Source organism: Bos indicus, chromosome 2, assembly GCF_029378745.1.
Source record: "Bos indicus isolate NIAB-ARS_2022 breed Sahiwal x Tharparkar chromosome 2, NIAB-ARS_B.indTharparkar_mat_pri_1.0, whole genome shotgun sequence".
Classification (NCBI taxonomy): Eukaryota; Metazoa; Chordata; class Mammalia; order Artiodactyla; family Bovidae; genus Bos; species Bos indicus.
In genome coordinates this window covers 61,918,669-61,941,464 of record NC_091761.1, presented here as the reverse complement: position 1 = coordinate 61,941,464, position 22,796 = coordinate 61,918,669, and the positions used below count along the sequence as shown (strand labels likewise).

General features: G+C 36.4%; 1 protein-coding gene across 5 annotated transcripts in view; it reads right to left on the bottom strand.

The window, feature by feature from the left end:
• ZRANB3 (zinc finger RANBP2-type containing 3) overlaps window positions 1-22,796 on the bottom strand; it is a 305,162-nt gene that overhangs the window by 139,432 nt on the left and 142,934 nt on the right. For 4 of the 5 annotated variants that reach the window (XM_070768553.1, XM_070768566.1, XM_070768548.1 and 1 more), the window contains exons 4-5: window positions 7,995-8,173; window positions 4,271-4,502 (exon numbers count right to left, since the gene is read on the bottom strand). In XM_070768553.1, the coding sequence (XP_070624654.1) occupies window positions 4,271-4,502; window positions 7,995-8,173 (411 nt within the window). The remainder of the gene's footprint in view (window positions 1-4,270; window positions 4,503-7,994; window positions 8,174-22,796) is intronic. The other variant, XM_070768569.1, reaches the window with a different exon arrangement.

Below are 22,796 nucleotides of genomic sequence, written 5' to 3'. Positions count from 1 at the left end.
AAAGGAACTTACTCAACCTGATAAAGGAAATCTTCAAAAACCCACCATTAACAAGGGTTTAGGAGGAACCAGAAATCAAACTGCTAACATTCTTGAGCTCGTAGGGAAAGGAATGCAGTTTCAGAAAAACATCTACTTTTGCTTCATTGTCTGAGCTATCAGGGTTTCCCTGGTAGCTCAGACAGTAAAGAATCTGTCTGCACGGCATGAGACTCGGATTCTATTCATGGTCCAGGAAGTTCCTCTGGAGAAGGGAATGGTAACCCACTCTAGTATTTTTGCCTGGATGGAGAATTCAGTGGAAGAGGAACTGGCAGGCTACATTCCATGGGGTCACAAAAGAGTCAGATACTACTAAGCAACTATCACTCTGCTTCATTGACTAAGCTAAAGGCTTTGACTGTGTGGATCACAGCAAAATTCTTAAAAAGATGGAAATACCAGACCACATTACCTGTCTCCTGAGAAAACTGTATGCAGGTCAAGAAGCAACATAACTGGACATGGAACAACGGACTGGTTCCAAATTGGGAAAGGAATACATTAAGGCTGTATACTGTCACCCTGCTTATTTAACTTATATGCAGACTACATCATATAAAACAACGGGCTGGATGATTAACAAGCTAGAATAAAGGTTGCCCGGAGAAATATCAACAACCTCAGATATGCAGATTATACCATTCTAATGGCAGAAAGTGAAGAAAAACCAAAGAGCATCTCGATGAGGGTGAAAGAGGAGAGTGAAAAAGCTGGCTTGAAACTCAACATTCCAAAAGCTAAGATCATGGCATCCACTTCCATCACTTCATGGCAAATAGAAGCAGAAAAAGTGGAAGCAGTGATAGATTTTCTATTTGGGGGCTCCAAAATCACTGTAGACAGTGACTGCAACCATAAAATTAAAAGATGCTTGCTCCTTGGAAGAAAAGCTGTGACCAACCTAGACAGCATATTAAAAAGCAGAGACATCACTTTGCCAACAAAGGTCCATATAGTCAAAACTAATAGTTTTTCCAGTAGTCATGTATGGATTTAAGACTTGGACCATAAAGAAGGCTGAGAGCTGAAGAATTGACAGTTTTGAATTGTGCTGTTAGAAAAGACTCTTGAGAGTCCCCTGGACAGCAAGGAGATGAAATCAGTCAATCCTAAAGGAAATCAACCCTGAATATTTACTGGAAGGACTGATGCTCAAGCTGAAGCTTCAATACCTTGCCCACTTGATGTGAAGACCTGACTCATTGGAAAAGGCCTTAATGTCCGGAAAGTTCAATTTAGTTCAGGTCGCTCAGTCGTGTCCAACTCTTTGTGACCCCATGGACTGCAGCATGCCAGGCCTCCCTGTCCATCACCAACTCTCAGAGTTTACGCAAACTCAGGTCCATTGAGTCAATGATGCCATCCAACCATCTCATTCTCTGTCGTCCCCTTCTCCTCCCAGCTTCAATCTTTCCCAGCATCAGGGTCTTTTCCAAGGAGTCAGTTCACATCAGGTGGCCAAAGTATTGGAGTTTTAGCTTCAACATCAGTCCTTCCAATGGATATTCAGGACTGATTTAGTTTAGCATGGACTGGTTGGATCTCCTTGCACTCTAAGGGACTCTCAAGAGTCTTCTCCAACACCACAGTTCAAAAGCATCAATTGTTTGGTGCTCAGCTTTATAATCCAACTCTCACATCCATACATGACTACTGGAAAAACCATAGCATTGACTAGATGGATCTTTGTTGGCAAAGTAATGTCTCTGCTTTGTAATATGCTAAGTTGGTCATAACTTTCCTTCCACAGAGTAAGTGTTTTCCTTCCATGGAGTAAGCATCTTTTAATTTCATGGCTGCAATCACCATCTGCAGTGATTTTGGAGCCCCCAAAAATAAAGTCTGTCATTGTTTCCACTTTTTCCCCATCTATTTGCCATGAAGTGATGGGACCAGATGCCATGATCTTAGTTTTCTGAATGTTGAGTTTTAAGCCAACTTTTTCACTCTCTTCTTTCACTTTTATCAAGAGGCTCTTTAGTTCTTCTTCACTTTCTGCCATAAGGGTAGTGTCATCTGCATATCTGAGGTTATTGATATTTCTCCTGGCAACCTTGATTCAAGCTTGTGCTTCCCTCAGCCCAGCGTTTCTCATGATGTACTCTGCATATAAGTTAAGTAAGCAGGGTGACAATATACAGCCTTGACATACTCCTTTTCCTATTTGGAACCAGTCTGTTGTTCCATGTCCAGTTCTAACTGTTGCTTCCTGACCTGCATACACATTTCTCAAGAGGCAGGTCAGGTGGTATGGTATTCCCATCTCTTTCAGAATTTTCCAAAGTTTACTGTGATCCACACAGTCAAAGGCTTTGGCATAGTCAATAAAGTCAATTCCAATCCCAAAGAAAGGCAATGCCAAAGAATGCTCAAACTTTCGCACAATTGCACTCATCTCACATGCTAGCAAAGTAATGCTCAAAATTCTCCAAGCCAGTCTTGAACAATATGTGAACCGTGAACTTCCAGATGTTCAAGCTGGTTGTAGAAAAGGCAGAGGAATCAGAGATCAAATTGCCAACATCTGCTGGATTATCAAAAAAGCAAGAGAGTTCCAGAAAAACATCTCTTTCTGCTTTATTGACTATGCCAAAGCCTTTGTGTGGATCACCATAAACTGTGGAAGTTCTGAAAGAGATGTTGGGAAAGATTGAAGGCAAAAGCAGAAGCAGGTGGCAGAGGATGAGATGGTTAAATAGCATCACTGACTCAATGGATGTGAATCTGAGCAAACTCTGGGAGATAGTGAAGGACAGGGAAGCCTGGCATGCTGCAGTCCTTGGTTTCACAAAGAGTCAGACGTGACTTAGTGACTGCAGAACAAAACAAGGGCAATACTTAAAGGTGAAAGACTGAATGCTTTCTCGTAAGATTAGGAACAAAATAAAGATGCCCACACTTGCCATTTCCATTCCAAACTGTACTGGAAATTCTAGCCAAGACAATTAGGCAATTTAAATACAATCTTGCGTACAGAAAATCCTAAGCAGTCCACTGAAAACTATTAGAAGTAATGAATGAGTTCACCAAGGTTGCAGTATACATGATCAATATGCAATCAACTGTATTTCTACAAATGAAATTAATAAAACAATTCCACTGACAACAGCATCAAAAAGGATAAAATATTTAACAAAAGATGCAGAGGAGTTATCCTATTATAACTACAAAGCACTGTTAGAAATTTAAAACCTAAATAAATTAAAAGATATCCCAAGTTCATGGATTAGAAGACTTAATATTGTTAACATGGCAATACATTCCAAACTGATCTACAGGTCCTACACAGTGACTATGAAGCTGGATTGTCTACAGAAGTCGCCAAGTTATTAAAAACAATTCTTAGGAAAATTCAAGGGACCTAGAATGTTCAAAATCATCTTGAAAAAGAAAAACAGAGTTGCAAGACTCACACTAGTTTCAGAACTCCTAATTTAGAATTTATAATCTTCTACTTTTTTGGTGAAGAGTCCCAAACATCTCCAATTTGTATAATCATCATAATCTACAAAACCGGGATTTACCCTTGCTTGGAATAGCACCTATCCTGGGTGAGGCATGAAGGTACTGGCATGTAATTACATGCGACACAAGGACCACTACTGTATTGTCAGGGTTCTCTTTCTTATGGTAAGTAATCAATAAGTGATTAGTCATTTTACTATCATCATGCAGAATACACATATCTTTTATATACTCCCATTCTGAAATGATACATTTTGCATATTTTTATAAAGATATAATGAACCCCACAATCCAGGAACATAATTTTGGAACATAAGGAAATTACCTGGGGTCCACTCTTCCACTTCTAGTATTTACAGCAAAAATATAAAAGGTAAAATTGAGAATTTTACCATCATTATCTATGTACTTTTATGTGTCTTTCAGAAGACTTCCAGAGCAGAGAACAAATGTAGAGCCATGGTAATACTCGGAGAGATGTGACACCATAGCTGTCTCTCAGAGTTGGCTTATTACAAATGTATACTAAATATAAAAATCTTATAATAAAGGTAAAAGACATATATAAATATACCTATAAGCATGGCTAAGGTTCACACATACATAGATAAAAACAGTCATGGTAACAGATATATTTAGCCATAAATAGATGCCTAGAATTTTCCAATGTGCTCTTATGGCATTTGAAGCATCTAATTTAAAAATTATAAAAACAGTGATTGATGCCATTTTTTTTAAGCCCAAAATATAAGGAATTTAATACCTCTTCGGGTCTTCCCAATGCTGGAGTTCCTGTGAGCAGAATGGCTCGTTTGGCTTTCTGTACTATTGGCAATAAAATCCGGCTGCGAGTTGCACTTCTGGACTTCATGTAGTGTGATTCATCTACAATAACCACTTTGAAGTTCTGATTATTCAGTGCATCTATCAGAGTCTCCGCATCTGTGGTTAAAAGGCCATAACCCAGAACTGTCACTTTGCTGGTTGATATTCTCCTAGAAAACATAATCCATGTACTTAAAAAATATTTTGGTAACCACTGTATCATAGACAATACATTTCTTAGGGAAGAGATACAGAGGAGAAAGAAGAGGAAAAATAAGAAGAGATGATACAATGCTGAAACCCAGTGTCTCTTAATTTACCATCTTTAAATATGATAAATCAGAATCCAAATTTAAAATTTGGTTAAGAAAACGAAATTTATAGTTAAATGGTCTTTGGAATATTTTGACATCCAGGTCGCCACACTTTACTGGGGTAATAAGAAAATTACTTTCTGGGAATATTTGCTTCAATGCATCTAGAATTCTTGTATATAAAGTAGGTAATTCGAAGATTAATTGACTATTCAGTGAAGACTTCCCACCAACGGGATAGCGGTGTTTTTCATCTCAGGCACTACTGTGATTATAAGCAAGATGATAATGTTACAGGTATGTCCAGAGCACTGCAGGGCATTTCACATTTTGAACCCTCTCATTAAAGGCCAGTAGAGTCCCTATCACTGTGACAACAAAAGTGAGGCCCTGGCCCTGGGGTGATATAATTCATATATTTATAATATTCTTTACCACACTGTGTGAAATTATTCATTTATATATTTATTTCCCTTATTCTATCATAAGATGGGTGAGGACAGGGAATGTGTCTTATTCTTATTTGTATATACAGTGTTGTGCTCCCCATGAGTCTGTAAAATGAGATAATTAGAAAAATATATTCATTAACAATAAAATGTATCACTTTTGCATTTTCTATATGACCAGTGAAAAACACAGGACAGTGTCAAGTCTTTTGCAGTTCTCTAGTCTCTAACAGAAAATTCAGATCTCCTAAAGAGCCTAATATGAGAAGGCAATGGCATCCCACTCCAGTACTCTTGCCTGGAAAATCCCATGGACGGAGGAGCCTGGTAGGCTGCAGTCCATGGGGTCGCTAAGAGTCGGGCCTGACTGAGCAACTTCACTTTCACTTTTCACTTTCATGCATTGGAGAAGGAAATGGCAACCCTCTCCAGTGTTCTTGCCTGGAGAATCCCAGCGACAGAGGAGCCTAGTGGGCTGCCGTCTATGGGGTCGCACAGAGTCGGACACGACTGAAGCGACTTAGCAGTAGCAGTCTCTAACAGAAAATTCAGATCTTCTAAAGACCCTAATATGAGTACTAATATTAGTACTAATATGACAATTTTTGCTTTTTTTTTCTGAAGGACAACTGCATTTATACCTTGGATAAATCCACTCAATACAGGGACTTATGGCACCCCACCTTACATAGAGGTTGCCCAGCCTTACATAGAGGGGAAGGCAATGGCACCCCACTCCAGTACTCTTGCCTGGAAAATCCCATGGACGGAGATTTTCCCATGGTCAGACACGACTGAGCGACATAACTTTCATTTTTCACTTTCCTGCATTGGAGAAGGAAATGGCAACCCACTCCAGTGTTCTTGCTTGGAGAATCCCAGGGACAGGGGAGCCTGGTAGGCTGCCGTCTAGGGGTCGCACAGAGTCAGACACTACTGAAGCGACTCAGCAGCAGCAAGAGCAGCAAGACATTGGGTAAGTTTTTCTGCCCTTAGCTATCATCCTGCAGAAAAGTTACATGCTAGGGTTGAAGCACTATCTAACATATGCCAAATGTTATTAATTTAAAAATATTAGCCACTGTTTTAATTGCAAGAGTATAGTTCCAAAATAGTAATAAAAACTAGAAGGCTTAAATGCTATAAATATGATAGAGGAATATTTTAAGACTACTTCAATGTAAACTTTTTAATAAAGTATAGCTATAGAAAATGATTATAGAGACTATAATAAATTCTACATTCTCTAAACTATTGTCTTAAATTTCATGCAGCTTTATTAAAAAAGAGGAAAATTTTCATAATTATTATCTACATTTTATTTTGTCTATACAAATATAGTGTCTAAATTTTCTGGGGCCCAAGAAGACATATTTTACTGAATTAGAATTCCAAGGCTGAAAGAGAAAAAGGCAGCTATCTATTTTGTCTGGTTACTCTTTCTACATTCACAAAGGCCAACTTTATTTCTACAAATACATTTTATGTTAACAATCTTAGAGAATAAAATATAGAAGAATAATACCACACACAAAAGAATCTAACAAAAATCTATATATTTATTTCTAGTAGAAACATAACTTTATTTGTGACTCAGAAATGGTAATTTTGAACTTCTAGGAACATGACAATTTGTATAATTCACCTAGAAACTCAATGTAATAAACTATTAATATTCAAATTGATTGGTTTATTCCAATGGCTGGAAAACAAAATGAGAAAAAGACAGTAACTATACTATGATTTTAGAATAAGGACTTCAAACAGTCACAAAACAAATGTTTTCAATACAGAAAATATTAAAACTATAAATTGAAATAATAAAAAAGTAAAATTGCCTAACATTAATTTTGAGTTACACATAAAACTTGCATATAAAGTAACAACTTAGAAGGCAAAACCTGCCATAGTTGCTGATAATAAAACCTCACAAACTTCAAGTTAATCACTGAAAAGTTGGAAAATTTATTTTTCAACTTCAAAATAGTCAATTTAAAGTATATTTAAGGTATATACAAAGTAGGTATATTCATATGTTTTTAAAGCATGTATATTTTACATTAAAAAAATACCATAAAGGAACATATAACATTAAATATATGGTTGGTTTTTAGATAGGTAATTCATATTTTAAAATGGAAAATAAAATTCTTTACATTACTTTCTTATGGAGAAACAATGGAAATAGTGACAGACTTTATTTTCTTGGGCTCCAAAATCACTGCAAATGGTGACTGCAGCCATGAAATTAAAAGACGTTTGCCCCTTGGAAGAAAAACTATGACCAACTTAGCATATTAAAAAGTAGACACATTACTTTGCCAACAAAGGTCTGTCTAGTCAAAACTATTGTTTTTCCAGTAGTCATGTATGGATGTGAGAGTTGGACCACAAAGAAGGCTGAGCACTGAAGCACTGATCCTTTTGAACTGTGGTGTCGGAGAAGACTCTTGAGAGTCCCTTGGACTGCAAGGAGATCCAATCAGTCAATCCTAAAGGAAATCAGTCCTGGATATTCATTGGAAGGACTGATGCTGAGGCTGAAACTCCAGTACTTTTGCCACTTGATGCAAAGAGCCAACTCATTAGAAAAGACCCTGATGCTGGGAAAGATTGAAGGCAGGAAGAGAAGGGGATGACAGAGGATGAGATGGTTGGATGGCATCACTGACTCAATGAACATGAGTTTGAGCAAGCTCTGGGAGATGGTGAAGGACAGGGAAGCCTGGCATGCTGCAGTCCATGGGGTCACAAACAGCTGGATATGACTGAGCAACTGAACAACAGCAACCTTACTTTCTTAATTCTAAATTCTGCGATATTTCATTCCAAACACTGCTATACATTAATTATACACAGGAGGGCTTTTTTTCTTAAAGATTAAAAAAGTTGTTTTTACCCAACATCAGTTTTATTCTGGATAACATTGATTTCTTCAGGACTCAGCTCCGGGATCCACTTCTCTATTTCTTCAGTCCAAGGATACCTCAGAGATGAAGGGACCACTATTAGAAGAGGCCATTCCTCCTTATAGAAGTAAGCGATGCCAATTGCCTGAACTGTCTTTCCTAGACCCATCTAAATTAGAAACAAATAAATAATGTTCAAATATTAAACATTATTAAACAAATTTATTAAGCAAATTACTAAAAGTTTTCCAAGAGCAGTTATATTACTAGTTACCATTTCAAAGTTTTAAGGCATAACATTCAAGTACAGAGTCAAAAGTTTTCAAAGTTGAAACAAGATCCAGATGAAGATAAATTTTTTCTATCTTGTATTTTAACAACAAATAGAGGATAAGTTAGGCAGGACATGGGAACAGGTAAAGGTAACTTAGGAATGGACACACATGCATACACACACACACACACAAAGCACAACCTACACATTTTACTATCAGATCAGATCAGATCAGTCGCTCAGTTGTGTCCGATTCTTTGCGACCCCATGAATCGCAGCACGCCAGGCCTCCCTGTCCATCACCAACTCCCAGAGTTCACTGAGACTCACGTCCATCGAGTCAGTGATGCCATCCAGCCATCTCATCCTCTGTCGTCCCCTTCTCCTCCTGCCCCCAATCCCTCCCAGCATCAGAGTCTTTTCCAATGAGTCAACTCTTCGCATGAGGTAGCCAAAGTACTGGAGTTTCAGCTTTAGCATCATTCCTTCCAAAGAAATCCCAGGGCTGATCTCCTTCAGAATGGACTGGTTTATCTTAATATTCTATACCTCCTTCCAAGAAATAGCACACAACCCAAACTTTAGCTCTACATAGTCGAATTTAAGATTTACCTAATGGTAAATTCTAGCTCTAAGAGAAAAGAACAAGCTTTTACAAAATTTACTTTTGTAAATCTGAACCAAAGAATGACTATGTACCATTAGATATGTTTCCTAGTCCTTGAAGCCTTCCAATCCTTAGAGCTGAAACCCACTTAAATTAGGTTCTGGGACCAACTTAGTTCCAAGACAGTAGAGATTTAAGATTTGAGAGATTCTTTAAATCTCTTAACAATTTAAGAGATTTAAGAATCATCACCTGGCTTGGGATCATTAATGTTGCTTCTTTCCTGCAACAACTCTGATCACGGGCACAGTTCCAGGAACTGAGTCATGGCCTTATTTTGTGTGTGTGGACCATACCACAAATCTGTGCCATAGTTGTGAGTTCCTGGTTTTGTTTCCTTTCAAGGTTTCATAACTCATTTTCTTAATCTCAGTTTCTCTAGATATAGGGCTCTCTTTTCTTCCACAGTATCTTAGGAAATAGAATGCTTTCTTTGGGACTCAGATTCTACCATCAGGTCCTTATATCTTGCTTGCTGCTAAATTTACATAGTATCAATGAGCTGCCTACCTGGACTTTGGTGCATTTTACTTAGTGTGATTAACAGTGTTCTGTTTTGGCCTGCCAGGCATCAGCTGATGAACCAGTGTTTAAAATTTCCTAATACTGTCTGCTCCTGAGGTCAAGGATGTAGGTCTTCCAAGATACTATAAAATGTAGAGGATAACAGGCAGGACATTCTGAGATAAACAGGAGCAATATTTTTTTTCAATATATCTCCTGGAGTAATGGAAACAAAAGCAAAAATAAACAAAGAAGACCTAACTAAACTTAAAAGTTTTTGCACAGCAAAGGAAACCATAAACAAGAAGAAAAGACAATCTACAGAATGGGAGAAAACAGTTGTAAACAAAATGACTGACAAGGGACTCATTTCCAACATACACAAAAACAACTCATGTTTCAATATCAAAAAGACAATCCAGTCAAAAAATGAATAGAAGATCTAAACAGACATGTCTCCAAGGAAGACAAACAGATGGCCAACAGACATGAAAAGATGTTCAACATCACTAATATTAGAAAAATGTAAATCAAAACTGCAATTAGGTATCACCTCACACTACTCAGAATGGCCATCATGAAAAAGTCTACAACTAATAAATGCCGGAAAGGATGTGGAGGAAAAAGGAACCCTTCTACACTGTTGGTAGGAAAACAAATTGGTGTAGCCACTATGGAAAAGAGTATGGAGGTTTCTTACGAAGCTAAAAATAGAGTAACCATATAACCCAGTAATACCACTCCTGGGCACATATCTGGAGAAAACTGATTTGAAAATATACACACACCCCAGTGTTTATAGCAGCACTAAACCCAATTAGGAGAAGGCAATGGCACCCCACTCCAGTACTCTTGCCTGGAGAATCCCATGGATGGAGGAGCCTGGTAGGCTGCAGTCCATGGGCTCGCTAAGAGTCGGACACGACTGAGCGACTTTACTTTCACTTTTCACTTTCATGCACTGGAGAAGGAAACAGCAACCCACTCCAGTGTTCTTGCCTGGAGAATCCCAGGGACGGCGGAGCCTGGTGGGCTGCCGTCTATGGGGTCACACAGAGTCGGACACGACTGAAGCGACTTAGTAGCAGCAGCAAACCCAATTAAAAACCAAATCAGTCTCCTTTCCTTGGAGAGCAAAGGAAAGTCATGTCTTAATATATATCAATAAGGAGGCATTGTGATTTAAATGAAAAGTTTTCCTTGAGTTTTATAGCTTGAGCGAGAAATTTCAGAATCTAACTTGGAATCACCGAAAAGAACAAATTTCTGAATCTGCATAACTGATCAGGTATCTGAATTATCTGAAGATAATACCCTATCCTGGTTGGACAATTCACCTAAAAAATGAGATTCCAGTCTGTTTTTATCTAGTTATCTTTCATGGAAACAACCCTAAATTCATCATCTCTTTGTTAAAGATCATTTAGTTAAATGAATAATGGTGATTTCGAGAAACTAGAAAGATTTACCTATACAAAGTAAAGCAAGCAAAGCAATCAGTTGTTAATGTTCTCAAGTATTTATTTTTTAGGTATTTGCTGTTGCTTGTTCCTTTTTTGGGAACCATCAGTACAAGATAGTTTAATAGGACAAATTCAAACAAAAGATGATTCCAAATTAAAAAATAAAAGTATATTAATGTAGTCTCATGTTCCCATTAAGGAAAGAAATGATCCATAGCATAGAATAGCTGTGTTTTAGATAAAGTTTATCAAAAGGAAAATAACTGTATGAAACTATTTTTATTGGAGAAATAAACTTTCAAATTATGTACTTAGGTTTCAATACTTTGCAAATAAGTTTAAATAGCCTAACATTCAGTTATAAAAGCAATAACACACTTCAAGTAACTTAAGCATAAAGAAGTAACCCCATTCAAAAGGTGGTTTAAAACTCTTGGCTTTAACTACCATAGCATTTGTTAAAGTAGAATAACACAATGTTTCAGAACAATTAAGCCTAAATCACCTATTTGGAACAAAATCCTTGACTCAATAATAATACAGCTGTTTAGGTAACTACCTAGGAAGAATTATATAAAGAATATACTAACTTCAAGAGAACATTTTATCAATATTTTCATAATAATCAATCATTGTTATACTGGGGAGAACAATTTTACATTTTCTAAATGTCTTTTTCCATAAAATTATTAAGATCAACTAAATAACAATGGTCCTGACATGCTAATGTCTGTTTCTTTCTTTCTTTTTTTTTTTCATCATGATAACTTTTAGATAGCAACTATATACAGAAGATGCCTGGTGATTGAAAAATTTTTGAAACATAAAATTTTTGCTGATTTTCAAGTTATAAGCAGCTTGTAGCTTTTAGGGTTGAGATCTGGATTGTTTTTAGAATAGGTGGTCTATTTGTTCTAGAAGATACCCCTTTGGAGGACCCTTTTAGGTGTGTAGATTTAAAATTTTAATGAAGAACTGAATTAAAGAAATCCACATAGAAAAATTAAGAAGTATTAAATGCAGAAAACGCTTCCTCCTTTGCACCTAAAGGCAGGAAATAAATTCCCCTTCTGGCCACAGACTCTTATAACTCCAGGAAGGAACCAGACGAATCTACAAACAAACCTCATTAAACTAACCCTTATCTTCCTAGTTATATTTTCACCCTATACCAGCCCTAGCCCAAACCCTGTTGCCTTGTCAATTTTTCACAAATTTACTGTTTCATTATCTAAAAGGTATACCAATTTCCTGTTCTGGTCACTTCAAGTCCTCATTTTCTTGTGATGGCTCTGAAGTACATGAAAAAATTCAGCATAATTTGCATATCTTCCTGTTATCCAATTTATCTTGGTCAGTTTAGTTTTCAGACCCAGCCAGAGACCCTAAGAGAGTCAAGGAAAACTCTTCATTTCTCTGCACTAACCACTTGGAAATGTAATAAAAGTAGGTCTTTGCCTCACCCCTCACTAGAAGACAATTTCCAGAAAGATCAAATATTTATGTACTAAGAAGGAACAAAGAAAGGTAATAGAAAAATATGTGTAGAAATAAAAACAGAGTAGACATTTTAATTCACTATACCAAATCCAAAAAACATAAAGGAAAATACAGAGAGAATTACATGGAAACAAAACAACAACAAAATGTAATACAAATGACAAAAGGCCAAGTTCCTCAATTTATGAAAAGCTTCTATCAAAAGGGGAAAGAAAAAAAAAAGACAAACAATCCAATGGAGAAAAGAACTGAATGACCAATTTATATATGTTAAGTATGCTTAACAACCATCAAAAAATGCCCAAGGTCACTCATACTTAGGGATGAAGAAACCAAAACCTTGAGAACCCATTTTTTCACCTATAGAATAAGATGAACAAAAACTAAAGATATGATAACAGTGTTGGAGAGAGTAGGAAGAAATCTGCACTTATACACTGTTGCGGATCTAAACCAGTAATGTGGCCATCCAGCAAGTCCAGTCATTTCAGTTTATCCAGGGATATGCTTGCATAGTACACAAAATCACTAAAGAAGATATTGGTTAGAGAAATTATGGTACCTCCATATAATGAGACATTAGGTAATATTCTTATATGGAAAGACTGGAAAGCCATAGGATGCAAATACTGTACTGAAAGAAAAATAGTATGGTGAATATAATCCAGTTAGTACTGAGAAAGGAGAGAGAGAGAAGAGAAGACAGAGAGGGGAAGAAAGGGAAAGAGGAAAGAAAAGAAGAAGGAAGGATAGGAACTATTGATAGCATAACCATTGGAGGGAGGGCTTGCAGGGGTAGGACTGGAAGGAAAATACTGACTTTGAGCTTGTATTGTCTTCCATGCAGTGTACTTATCCCCCTGAATAAATATTACTTGGAGGGGGCAGTAAAGAAGAGACAGAAAAGTTCTTTTAAAAATACGCAAGAGTGGGAAGGAGTCAAGATGGCAGAACAGGAGGACGTGGAATTCGTCTTTCCTCTTAAGTATATCAAGAATACATCTATAAATGGAACAACTGCGGAGGGAGAAATACTCCAAAACTCATTCTAAGAGGTCACCATGACCTGGATACCAAAACCAAACAACGATATCACAAAAAAAGAAAATTACAGACCAATATTACATTTGAACACAGCCGCAAAAATCCTCAACAAAATACTAGCAAACAGAATCCAACAACACATTAAAAGGATCATATACCATGATCAAGTAGGATTTCTCTCAGGAATCCAAGGATTCTTCAATATATACAAATGAATCAATGTGATATATTAACAAATTAAAGAATAAAAAACAAATGATCTTCCCAATATATACAGAAAAAGCTTTTGGCAAAATTCAATATCCATTTATGATAAAAACTGCAGAAAGCAGCACAGCGGGAACCTACTTCAACATAATAAAGGCCTTATATGACAAGTCTAGAGCAAACATCATTCTCAGCAGTGAAAAAGTGAAAGCATTTACTCAAAGATGAGGAAAAAGACAAGTATTCCCACTCTTCACTCTTACTCAACATAATTCTGGAAGTCCTATCCACAGCAATCAGAGAAGAAGAAATAAAAGGAAAACAAACTCAAAAAGAAGTAAAACTGTCACTGTTTGCAGATGACATAATAGTATAAAAAGAAAATCCTAAAGATGCCACCAAAAAACTACTAGAGCAAATCAATGAATCTGATAAAGTTGTAGGATACAAAGTTAATGTACTTCTATACACTTACAACAAAAGATCAGAAAGAAAAATTAAGGAAACAATTTACCATTGCAACAAAAAGAATAAAACTACCTAAGGAGGCAAAAGATTGTACTCAGAAAACTATGAAACACTGATGAAAGTAATCAAAGATGACACCAACAGAGAGATATATCATGTTCTTAGATGGAAAGAATCAATATTGTGAAAAATGACTATACTACCCAAAGCAATCTACAGGCTCAATGAAATCCCTATCAAATTACCAATGACACTTTTCACAGAACTCAAACAATAAATTGTACAATGTGTATGGAGACACAAAAGAACTTGAATAGCCAAAGCAATCTTGAGAAAGAAAAATGCAGATGGAGGAATAAATCTTCCTGACTTCAGACTGTACTACACAGCTATGGTAATTAAGACATTATGGTACTAGCACAAAAACACAAATATAGATTAATGGGAAAAAATGGAAAGCCCAGACATAAACCCACACACCTATGGTGACTTCATCTATGACAAAGGAGGCAAGAATATACAGTGGATAAAAAAGTCTCTTCAATAAGTGGTGCTGGGAAAACTGAACAGCTACATGTAAAAGAATGAAACTAAAACACTCCCTAACACCATGCATAAAAATAAACTCAAAATGGATTAAAAACCTAAATGTAAGGTGAGCCAATATAAAACTCTTAGAGGAAAACTTAAAACACTCTATGACATACATCATAGCAAGATCTTTTTTGACCCACCTCCCAGAGTAATAAAAATAAAAATAAACAAATGGGACCCAATTAAAGTTAAAAGCTAAATGGGCAGAAGATTTAAATAGGCATCTCTCCAAAAACATACAGCTGGCCAAGGGGCACATGAAAAGATGCTTAACATCATTAATCATTAGAATGCAAAACAAAACTCCAATGGGGTATCACCTTACAGTGATCAGAATGGCCATCATGAAAAATCTACTAACAATAAATGCTGGAGAGGGTGTGGATAAAAGGGAATCTTCCTACACTGTTGGTGGGAATGTAAATTAACACCACCACTATGGAAAACAGTATGGAGGTTCCTTTAAAAACCAAAAATAGAACTACCATAGGACCCCAGCAATCCCACCTCTGGGCTTTTATCCAGAGAAAGCTCTAATTCAAAAACATACATCCACCACAATATTCATTGCAGCCCTACTTTCAACAGCCAGGACATGGAAGCAATCTAAATATCCAACAACAGATGAAAGGATAAAGAAGATGTGTATACATATACATGAGTCTGAGTGAACTCCGGGAGTTGGTGATAGACAGGGAGGCCTGGCGTGCTGCGATTCATGGGGTCGCAAAGAGTCGGACACGACTGAGCGACTGATCTGATCTGATCTGATACATATACAATGGAATATTACCCAGCCATAAAGAGGAAGAAAATTCTGTCATTTGCAGAGACATGCATGGCCCTAGACACTGACATACACAGTGAAGTAAATCAGAAATAGAAAAACAAATATCATACATTAATACAGAAATGGGGAATCTAGAAAAGTGGTATAGATGATCTTATTCACAAAGCAGAAATAGAGACACAATGTACATTAAAAAATGTATGTATACCAAGGGAGAAGGGTAGAGTGGAATGAATTGGGAGATTGGGATTAATATATATATAATACAATATATAAAACAGATAACTAATAAGAACTTACTATATAGCACAGGGAACTTCACTCAGAACTCTATGGTGACGCAAATGAGCAGGAAATCAAAAAAAGAGGGGATATCTATATCTATAAACATATATACATATATACTGACACAGCAGTGTACAGCAACCATATTCCAATTTTTTTTAAAGTAAATTAAAAAATATGCAAGAGACCATTTGAGAAGTAGCAAATTTCTGAGTATTGGTAATGTTTATGGCAACATCTGGGCATCTACTATGACTTTCTAAAAAAGTCACAGTATACTGAAGTACTGTAACTTTTAGCTGGAGTGGTAGGGTGGTGAAGGAGGGAAAAGGAAAGGGTAGAGCGGGAGAGGAATGAGGAAAGGGAGAGATGTGAACTAAACACATGTATTTAAGTACAGAATGAAAAAAGTCCTTTTCCAAAAGAAATATTGGTTAAACCCACACTCAGGGAAAAACAAAGAAGCAAAACGAAGGAGTCCAGAAATCATCCTATTTCTGCTGATGATTATTAGGTCTAGACTCAAGGTAAGTCACTTTTCCTTAATATGCTTGGATTTTCAATATGTAACAGTGTGGTGGCTATGTATTATAATACTCATTTCAAGGGAATAGGTGGGAAAATGTATAAGGAATAATTGATGTTTCCCGGGAAAAAAACGATTTAGGTCAATAAAAAAAACAATCATGATGTTTTGAACTACAAAACAGAATGAAAAACAATTAACATAGACTATAACATTTTAGAAGAATTTCAAGTTATAGTTGTATTCTGGGAAGCAATCTGTTCATACCATATTCAAAATCTTCACCACCCCAAAATAAGCCTCTTTGGAATAAGGATTATTTTGAGCTGTATTTTTGAGAAATAGCACACACAGGAGAAGCTTTGAAGTTGAAGTAAAAGCTACCCTTTTGAAAGGAAAATCTACATTTATAAAAGAGATCTCTATTTTTAAGGTATCTCCCTCTTAATATCTGGAATAGAGGGATCACTCTAAAATTACGACACTCTTAGCAATGGAGAAGGCACTGACTGAAATCCGCATAACAAATCATACCCTTGCTAACCATGGTTTTCTCGGAAACTTCCTATAACCCCTCTTCCCCATCCCTGGCCCCTGTCATATTTCCTTTGTGTTTAGCTGAACATGGTATTTAAGGTGGTGGCTTGAGTCATTTAAAGAATTTTACTCATTTTCTAGGTATCTCCCTTGTATATATGTTAATAGACTGATCTTTGTTTTTCTCTTGTTTAATCTGTCTTTTATTGCAGGGAGTCTCAATCAAGAACTGAAAAAGGTAGAAGAAAAATTATATTTCCTCTCCTACATTCATATTTAATCTTGAAATGATCACAAGATAGTAAAAATGAGATAACTTTAATGTAAAATGCTCAAAAATGTATGTATTATCATTCAAACAGTAGTACTCCTAAGGTAAAATATGTATTACTAAAAGATCATGACAGAAAAATATAGGTTGGTAACACTAAGTAGTTCAGAAGTAGATATTTCATATATTTTTCCTATCTTTAAAATACCTACTTTGTAAAATCAAAATTAGGTGAGCAAACTCTAATAAGATTCTTTTCATTTTCCCCATATGTATTATAGGATTAGTGCCTTGGCAATTTCTAGAAAATGAGAGCTCAACACAACACAAAGAATACAATTACAGATGCTTAGAATAAAAAGAAAGAAAAGAAAAGGAGAAAGAGAAAAAGTGAACCAATCTTTTGTTAATGTTCTAGGTTCTTAAAATCTATTAAACTTATGAATGGCTTGTATACTAATTAAAAATTTAGACTTTGAGGCACCAAATTCCCAACCCTGACTTAAAAGAACTGGACTTCTAAAATAAGGACCCCTAAAAAAAAAAATAAGGAGCCCTAAAGTGATTCTCATACGGATGGCTCTCAGACTGCATTTTGAGATTAATTACTCTAAAGATTAAACATTGGAGAAAAATATCAGAGTGCTTTTGCCTAATTTTTTTGCCATATTCTTCTCAGAAAAAAAAAAAAAAAAAAAGAGGAAACCAAAATTAACACTTTCAGGACTTCCCTGGTGGGTCTAGTGGTTACAAATCCACCTGCCAATGCAGGTGACATGGTTTCAGCTCTTGATCTGGGAAGATTCCACATGCCATGGAGCAACTAAGCCCGTGGGCCACAACTGTTGAGCCCATGAGCCCTAGAGCCTGTGCTCCACAACAAAGAGAACCCACCACAAGGAGAAGCCCGCTCACCGCAACTACAGAGAAGCCCCCCGCTAGCCACAATGAGCTAAAGCCCCCATGCGGCAACAAAGACCCAGTGCAGCCAAAATTAATAGTTTTTTTTTTTTAAATAAACACTTGCAGGATTTTATTCTTGAACTTCTTATTAATTTCTGGGGACTCTTGCTCCTTAACTGATTTTCAACTACATTTCTGAGGCAGTATAAACACAGTACTTTCTATTTCACGATAATATACTATACAGAGTAACTTTAAGAAACACAGAATTTGGCTACTAACTTCACAATCTATTTAATTTATTAAATCTATGATAAACTAACAATTTAATAGAAAAAGATTAATTTGAGCAGTTCAATACAGGCTTTGAGAAGGAATCTAATTTGTGTATTAATTTAATTATTTCAGGTAAACAAAGTGCTATATTTAAGTCAATATAAACAAAACTTAATTGTCTTTAACAGCTAGAGGAATAAATTAACTTACATCACTAAAATTTACATTTGTAATGAACAGAGAAATAAAACTGCATTAAAGAAAAAAAGTATGAAAAATACAAAAGTACCCATGTTCTATAATAATGCTGTGCATGCTGATCACAAAAGTAAATAATAAGGTCTCTCAAAAGCATATGAAAACAAAGACTAAGAAACAAAGGACAGACAGTGAATATCTACACTCAGCACACTGATTATTGCCAATAATGACCACAAATCAACTCAGCTAGATATTTGATAAAAGAAAAATTAGTAAGTCCTTTGCCTGGGTAGTGTAAATAATTACAGCATGATGTTTTGTATCCTTTTTTTATGTGGCAAGACTATAATTAATTTGAAGACAAAGAACAAAGAACCTCATGTTGAAGTTCAGATAGTATATTAAAATAATATTTTCTTCAATTATATAATGGCATAGAAATCATGCTGGAAGTGAAGTAAATAAATAAGGTCACCACTTATTTCTGACAAGAAGGAAATTACTTTTGTTTTCAAATAAGAAATTAATGTAAATCAATCAAATGTTTCAGACAAAATTTTTACAAGGTTATTAGAATGCCTTCAGTTGAACAAGTACTTGTATTTTATCTGTCAATTCTTGTGTTGACACATACCAATCACTTTACAACCATTAGAATGAACCTGAAACTTCAACCCAGGAATTTTTGAAGTAATTTAAGCAATATCAGATTCACTACTCAGATTCAGAACTGAGACTCATTTAAAAATGGGTCTTTACATGTATTACAAAGGAAGTACACAGGAAGTCTTCCTAAGATAACATTTCACTCATTGGAAAAGACTGATGCTGGGAAAGATTGAGGTCAGGAGGAGAAGGGGGCGACAGAGGATGAGATGGTTGGATGGAATCACCAACTCAGTGGACATGAGTTTGAACAAACTCTGGAAGACAGTGAAGGACAGGGAAGCCTGGTGTGCTGCATTTCATGGGGTCACAAAGAGTTGGACATGACTTAGCAACTGAGCAACAACAACAAACAGGAAGGCTTTCTAAGATATTTGTTTTTTAATTTTTTTAAAGAAAAGTAAGAATAATAAGTGGTTACATAAAATGAAAAGAAAACAAGGAAAAAGAAAACAAAAGGCTAAACACATCTTCTACCAGTTGCCAAAATGCCACTAATGACTGAAGACAGAGCCCTAAGGAGTGAGGTAGATAGCCTTCAAAGGTTAAAAAATAAAGGACGATCACAAAAGCCCGAGGTTAGGCATTATTTGCTGGAAAGGAAACAAGAATGTGAATCATTTAAGGCTGCAAAATCAATCTGTCATTCTAAGAAAAAGACACGGGATGTTACCAAAAATAAAAATTGCAGTTTAAACTGACAGGCAGTAAAGAAAAACTCAGGACTCTTAAGGAATAAGACAGAAAATGATGAATGTTTTGAAAACATTAAATACTGAAAAATTAGTTTTTGTTTGTGGCACCCCACTCTAGTACTCTTGCCTGGAAAATCCCATGGATGGAGGAGCCTGGTGGGCTGCCGTCTATGGGGTCGCACAGAGTCGGACACGACTGAAGCAACTTAGCAGCAGCAGCAGCAGAGAATCTTTAAAGAGATGATTTGGGGGGCTAAAAATCAAGCATACCACATTAAGGCAAAATTTCCTGGGTTCAAACCAGTTTTCTCCACTAGAGTAGAATCTGTATAGGTTGTTTCAGTGTTAGAGTTACAGTTTCCTACAATGTAATGTCACATGAACCCCAGGGAAGTATTACAGCAAGGAGAAATATTTTTGATTTCTGACATTTTTATTAGATAGGGATGCACCTTGTTTTCCCAATATAATTAAATATATTATTGGATCACTTCACTCTTCTTTCTCTTCTGTCTTCTATTAGAACTAATAATGGCCCCAAATTTCTTAAATGAATCTATGTACAGAATATGCTCAAGAGTGTACAGCCTGTCAATTATTACTTAAGGAATTCAATTTTAATCTATAAAAAGAAATGAGATATGTCAAAATTATGATAATGGCATCATATCCTAGTCACAGTCCTCATTTATTAAATACTATTCATGTCAAAATAAAAAATTGACTCTGGTTTTATAGAACCAGTTGACTAGAGAAAATGTAATATATCTGAACTTTAGAAATTTTAAGGAAATGTTATCTAAGAAAATCTTCCTAAGACACAAAGTCAAATTGGGTCTAGAATCAAAATAAATCCTACTTGCAAAGTACTAATAACTAACAATAAAAAATAAATAATAAAAGTTAATTTTAAAAGATTTATTTATTTTTAATTGAAGGAAATTTGGTTTACAGTATCGTATTTGTTTCTACCAAACATCAATATGATCAGCCAAAAGTTAATTCATATGGCAAAGTTACATATGTTAAGGAAAATTAAAATACAATGAAAATGTTGGAATAAAAAAAATAATACAGGAGTTCCCTGATGGCTCAGTGGTGAAGGATGCACCTGCCAATGCAGGAGACATAAGTCTGATCCCTGGTCCAGGAAGATCCCATGAGCCATAGAGCAACTAAGCCCATGTGCCAGAACTACTGAGCCTGTGCTCTAGAGCCCAGGGGCCCCAACTACTGAGGCCATGTTCAGCAACTCCTGAAGCCCATGCACCCTAGAGCCTGTGCTCCACAACAAGAGGAGCCACCACAATGAGTAGCCAGAGCATCACAACCAGAGAGTAGCTCCCACTCACCGCCACTAGAGAAAGCCCATGCACAGTAACAAAAACCAAGAGCAGTAAAAAACAAAGAAAAAAATATTTTTAAGTAATACATGTTAGGAATTAATGGTAGAATTTTTAAAGTAAGATAAACTCAATTGATAAATTGATATATTATGAAATAACCTAAAATATAAGGATCCCTGGTAGCTCAGATGGTAAAGAATCTGCCTGTAATGCAGGAGACATGGATTTGATCCCTGGGTCAGAAAGATCCCCTGGAGAAGGAAATGGCAACCCACTCCAGTATTCTTGCCTGGAGAATTCCATGGACAGAGGAGCCTGGTGAGCTACAGTCCATGGGATCGCAAAGAGTCAGACACGACTGAGGGACTAACCTAGCCTAAAATATGGACTTTAAATAAAAGTATACTGAAAAGTGATGGAATAACTGATAATATTATTTCATCTATCTATTCTAATGTTATTTGTCATTAATACCCTCAGTACTAATACTAACAAAATATATAAAGAATCATTTCATTTTACATGTAAACTCACACAGGACAGGAAAGAAAAAGGTCTTGGAGCAGCAAAAGTGAAGAGTAAGGAGACACCTAACTTAGAACTGTGTAAGAGATTTAAGTAAAGGCCTTAACTTGTCTCAGAGCTGATAATCTTGAGTAACTAAAAGCAGGTTAAACTATGCTTAGTGGCTCAGACAGTAGATTCTGTCCACAGCATGGGAGACCCATGTTCGATCCCCAGGTCGGGAAGATCCTCTGAGGAAGGGAATGGCTACCCACTGGAGAATCCCAGGGACGGGGGAGCCTGGTGGGCTGCCGTCTATGGGGTCGCACAGAGTTGGACACGACGGAAGTGACTTAGCAGCAGCAGCAGCAGCCAGTATTCCTGCCTGGAGAATTCCATGGACAGAGAGACTGGCAGTTACAGTCCATGGGGGCCCAAAGAGTTGGACACAACTGACAGAGTAACAGTCTCATGCTTAGTGTACAAAGTTTAAAGAAGCAGGAATATACAGAAAAAATTTGAAAAAAAAAAAAAAAAACTCTGTCTTTCAAATGTTATGACAAAAATAAAATTGAATACCTCACTGTCCTAAAAACTTTTACTCTAGAAATATGTCATTTAAGCTTAAATACTTAAAATTTTAAAAAGCAGGAAAATAATATCATTAAAAATATACTGAAGCAAATTCCCTGGTGGTCTGGTGGTTTAAGACTCAGTGCTTTCACTGCTGTGGCCCAAGTTCAATCTCTGGTTGGAGAACTAAGATTTCACAAGCCACATGCCATGGCCAAAAATATGCATATATGATAAAATATGGGAGAAGGCAATGGCACCCTACTCCAGTACTCTTGCCTGGAAAATCCCATGGACGGAGGAGCCTGGTAGGCTACAGTCCATGGGGTCGCTAAGAGTCAGACACGACTGAGCGACTTCTTTCACTTTCCACTTTCATGCATTGGAGAAGGAAGTGGCAACCCACTCCAGTGTTCTCGCCTGGAGAATCCCATGGACAGAGAAGCCTGGTAGGCTGCAGTCCATGGGGTCGCACAGAGTCAGACACGACTGAAGTGA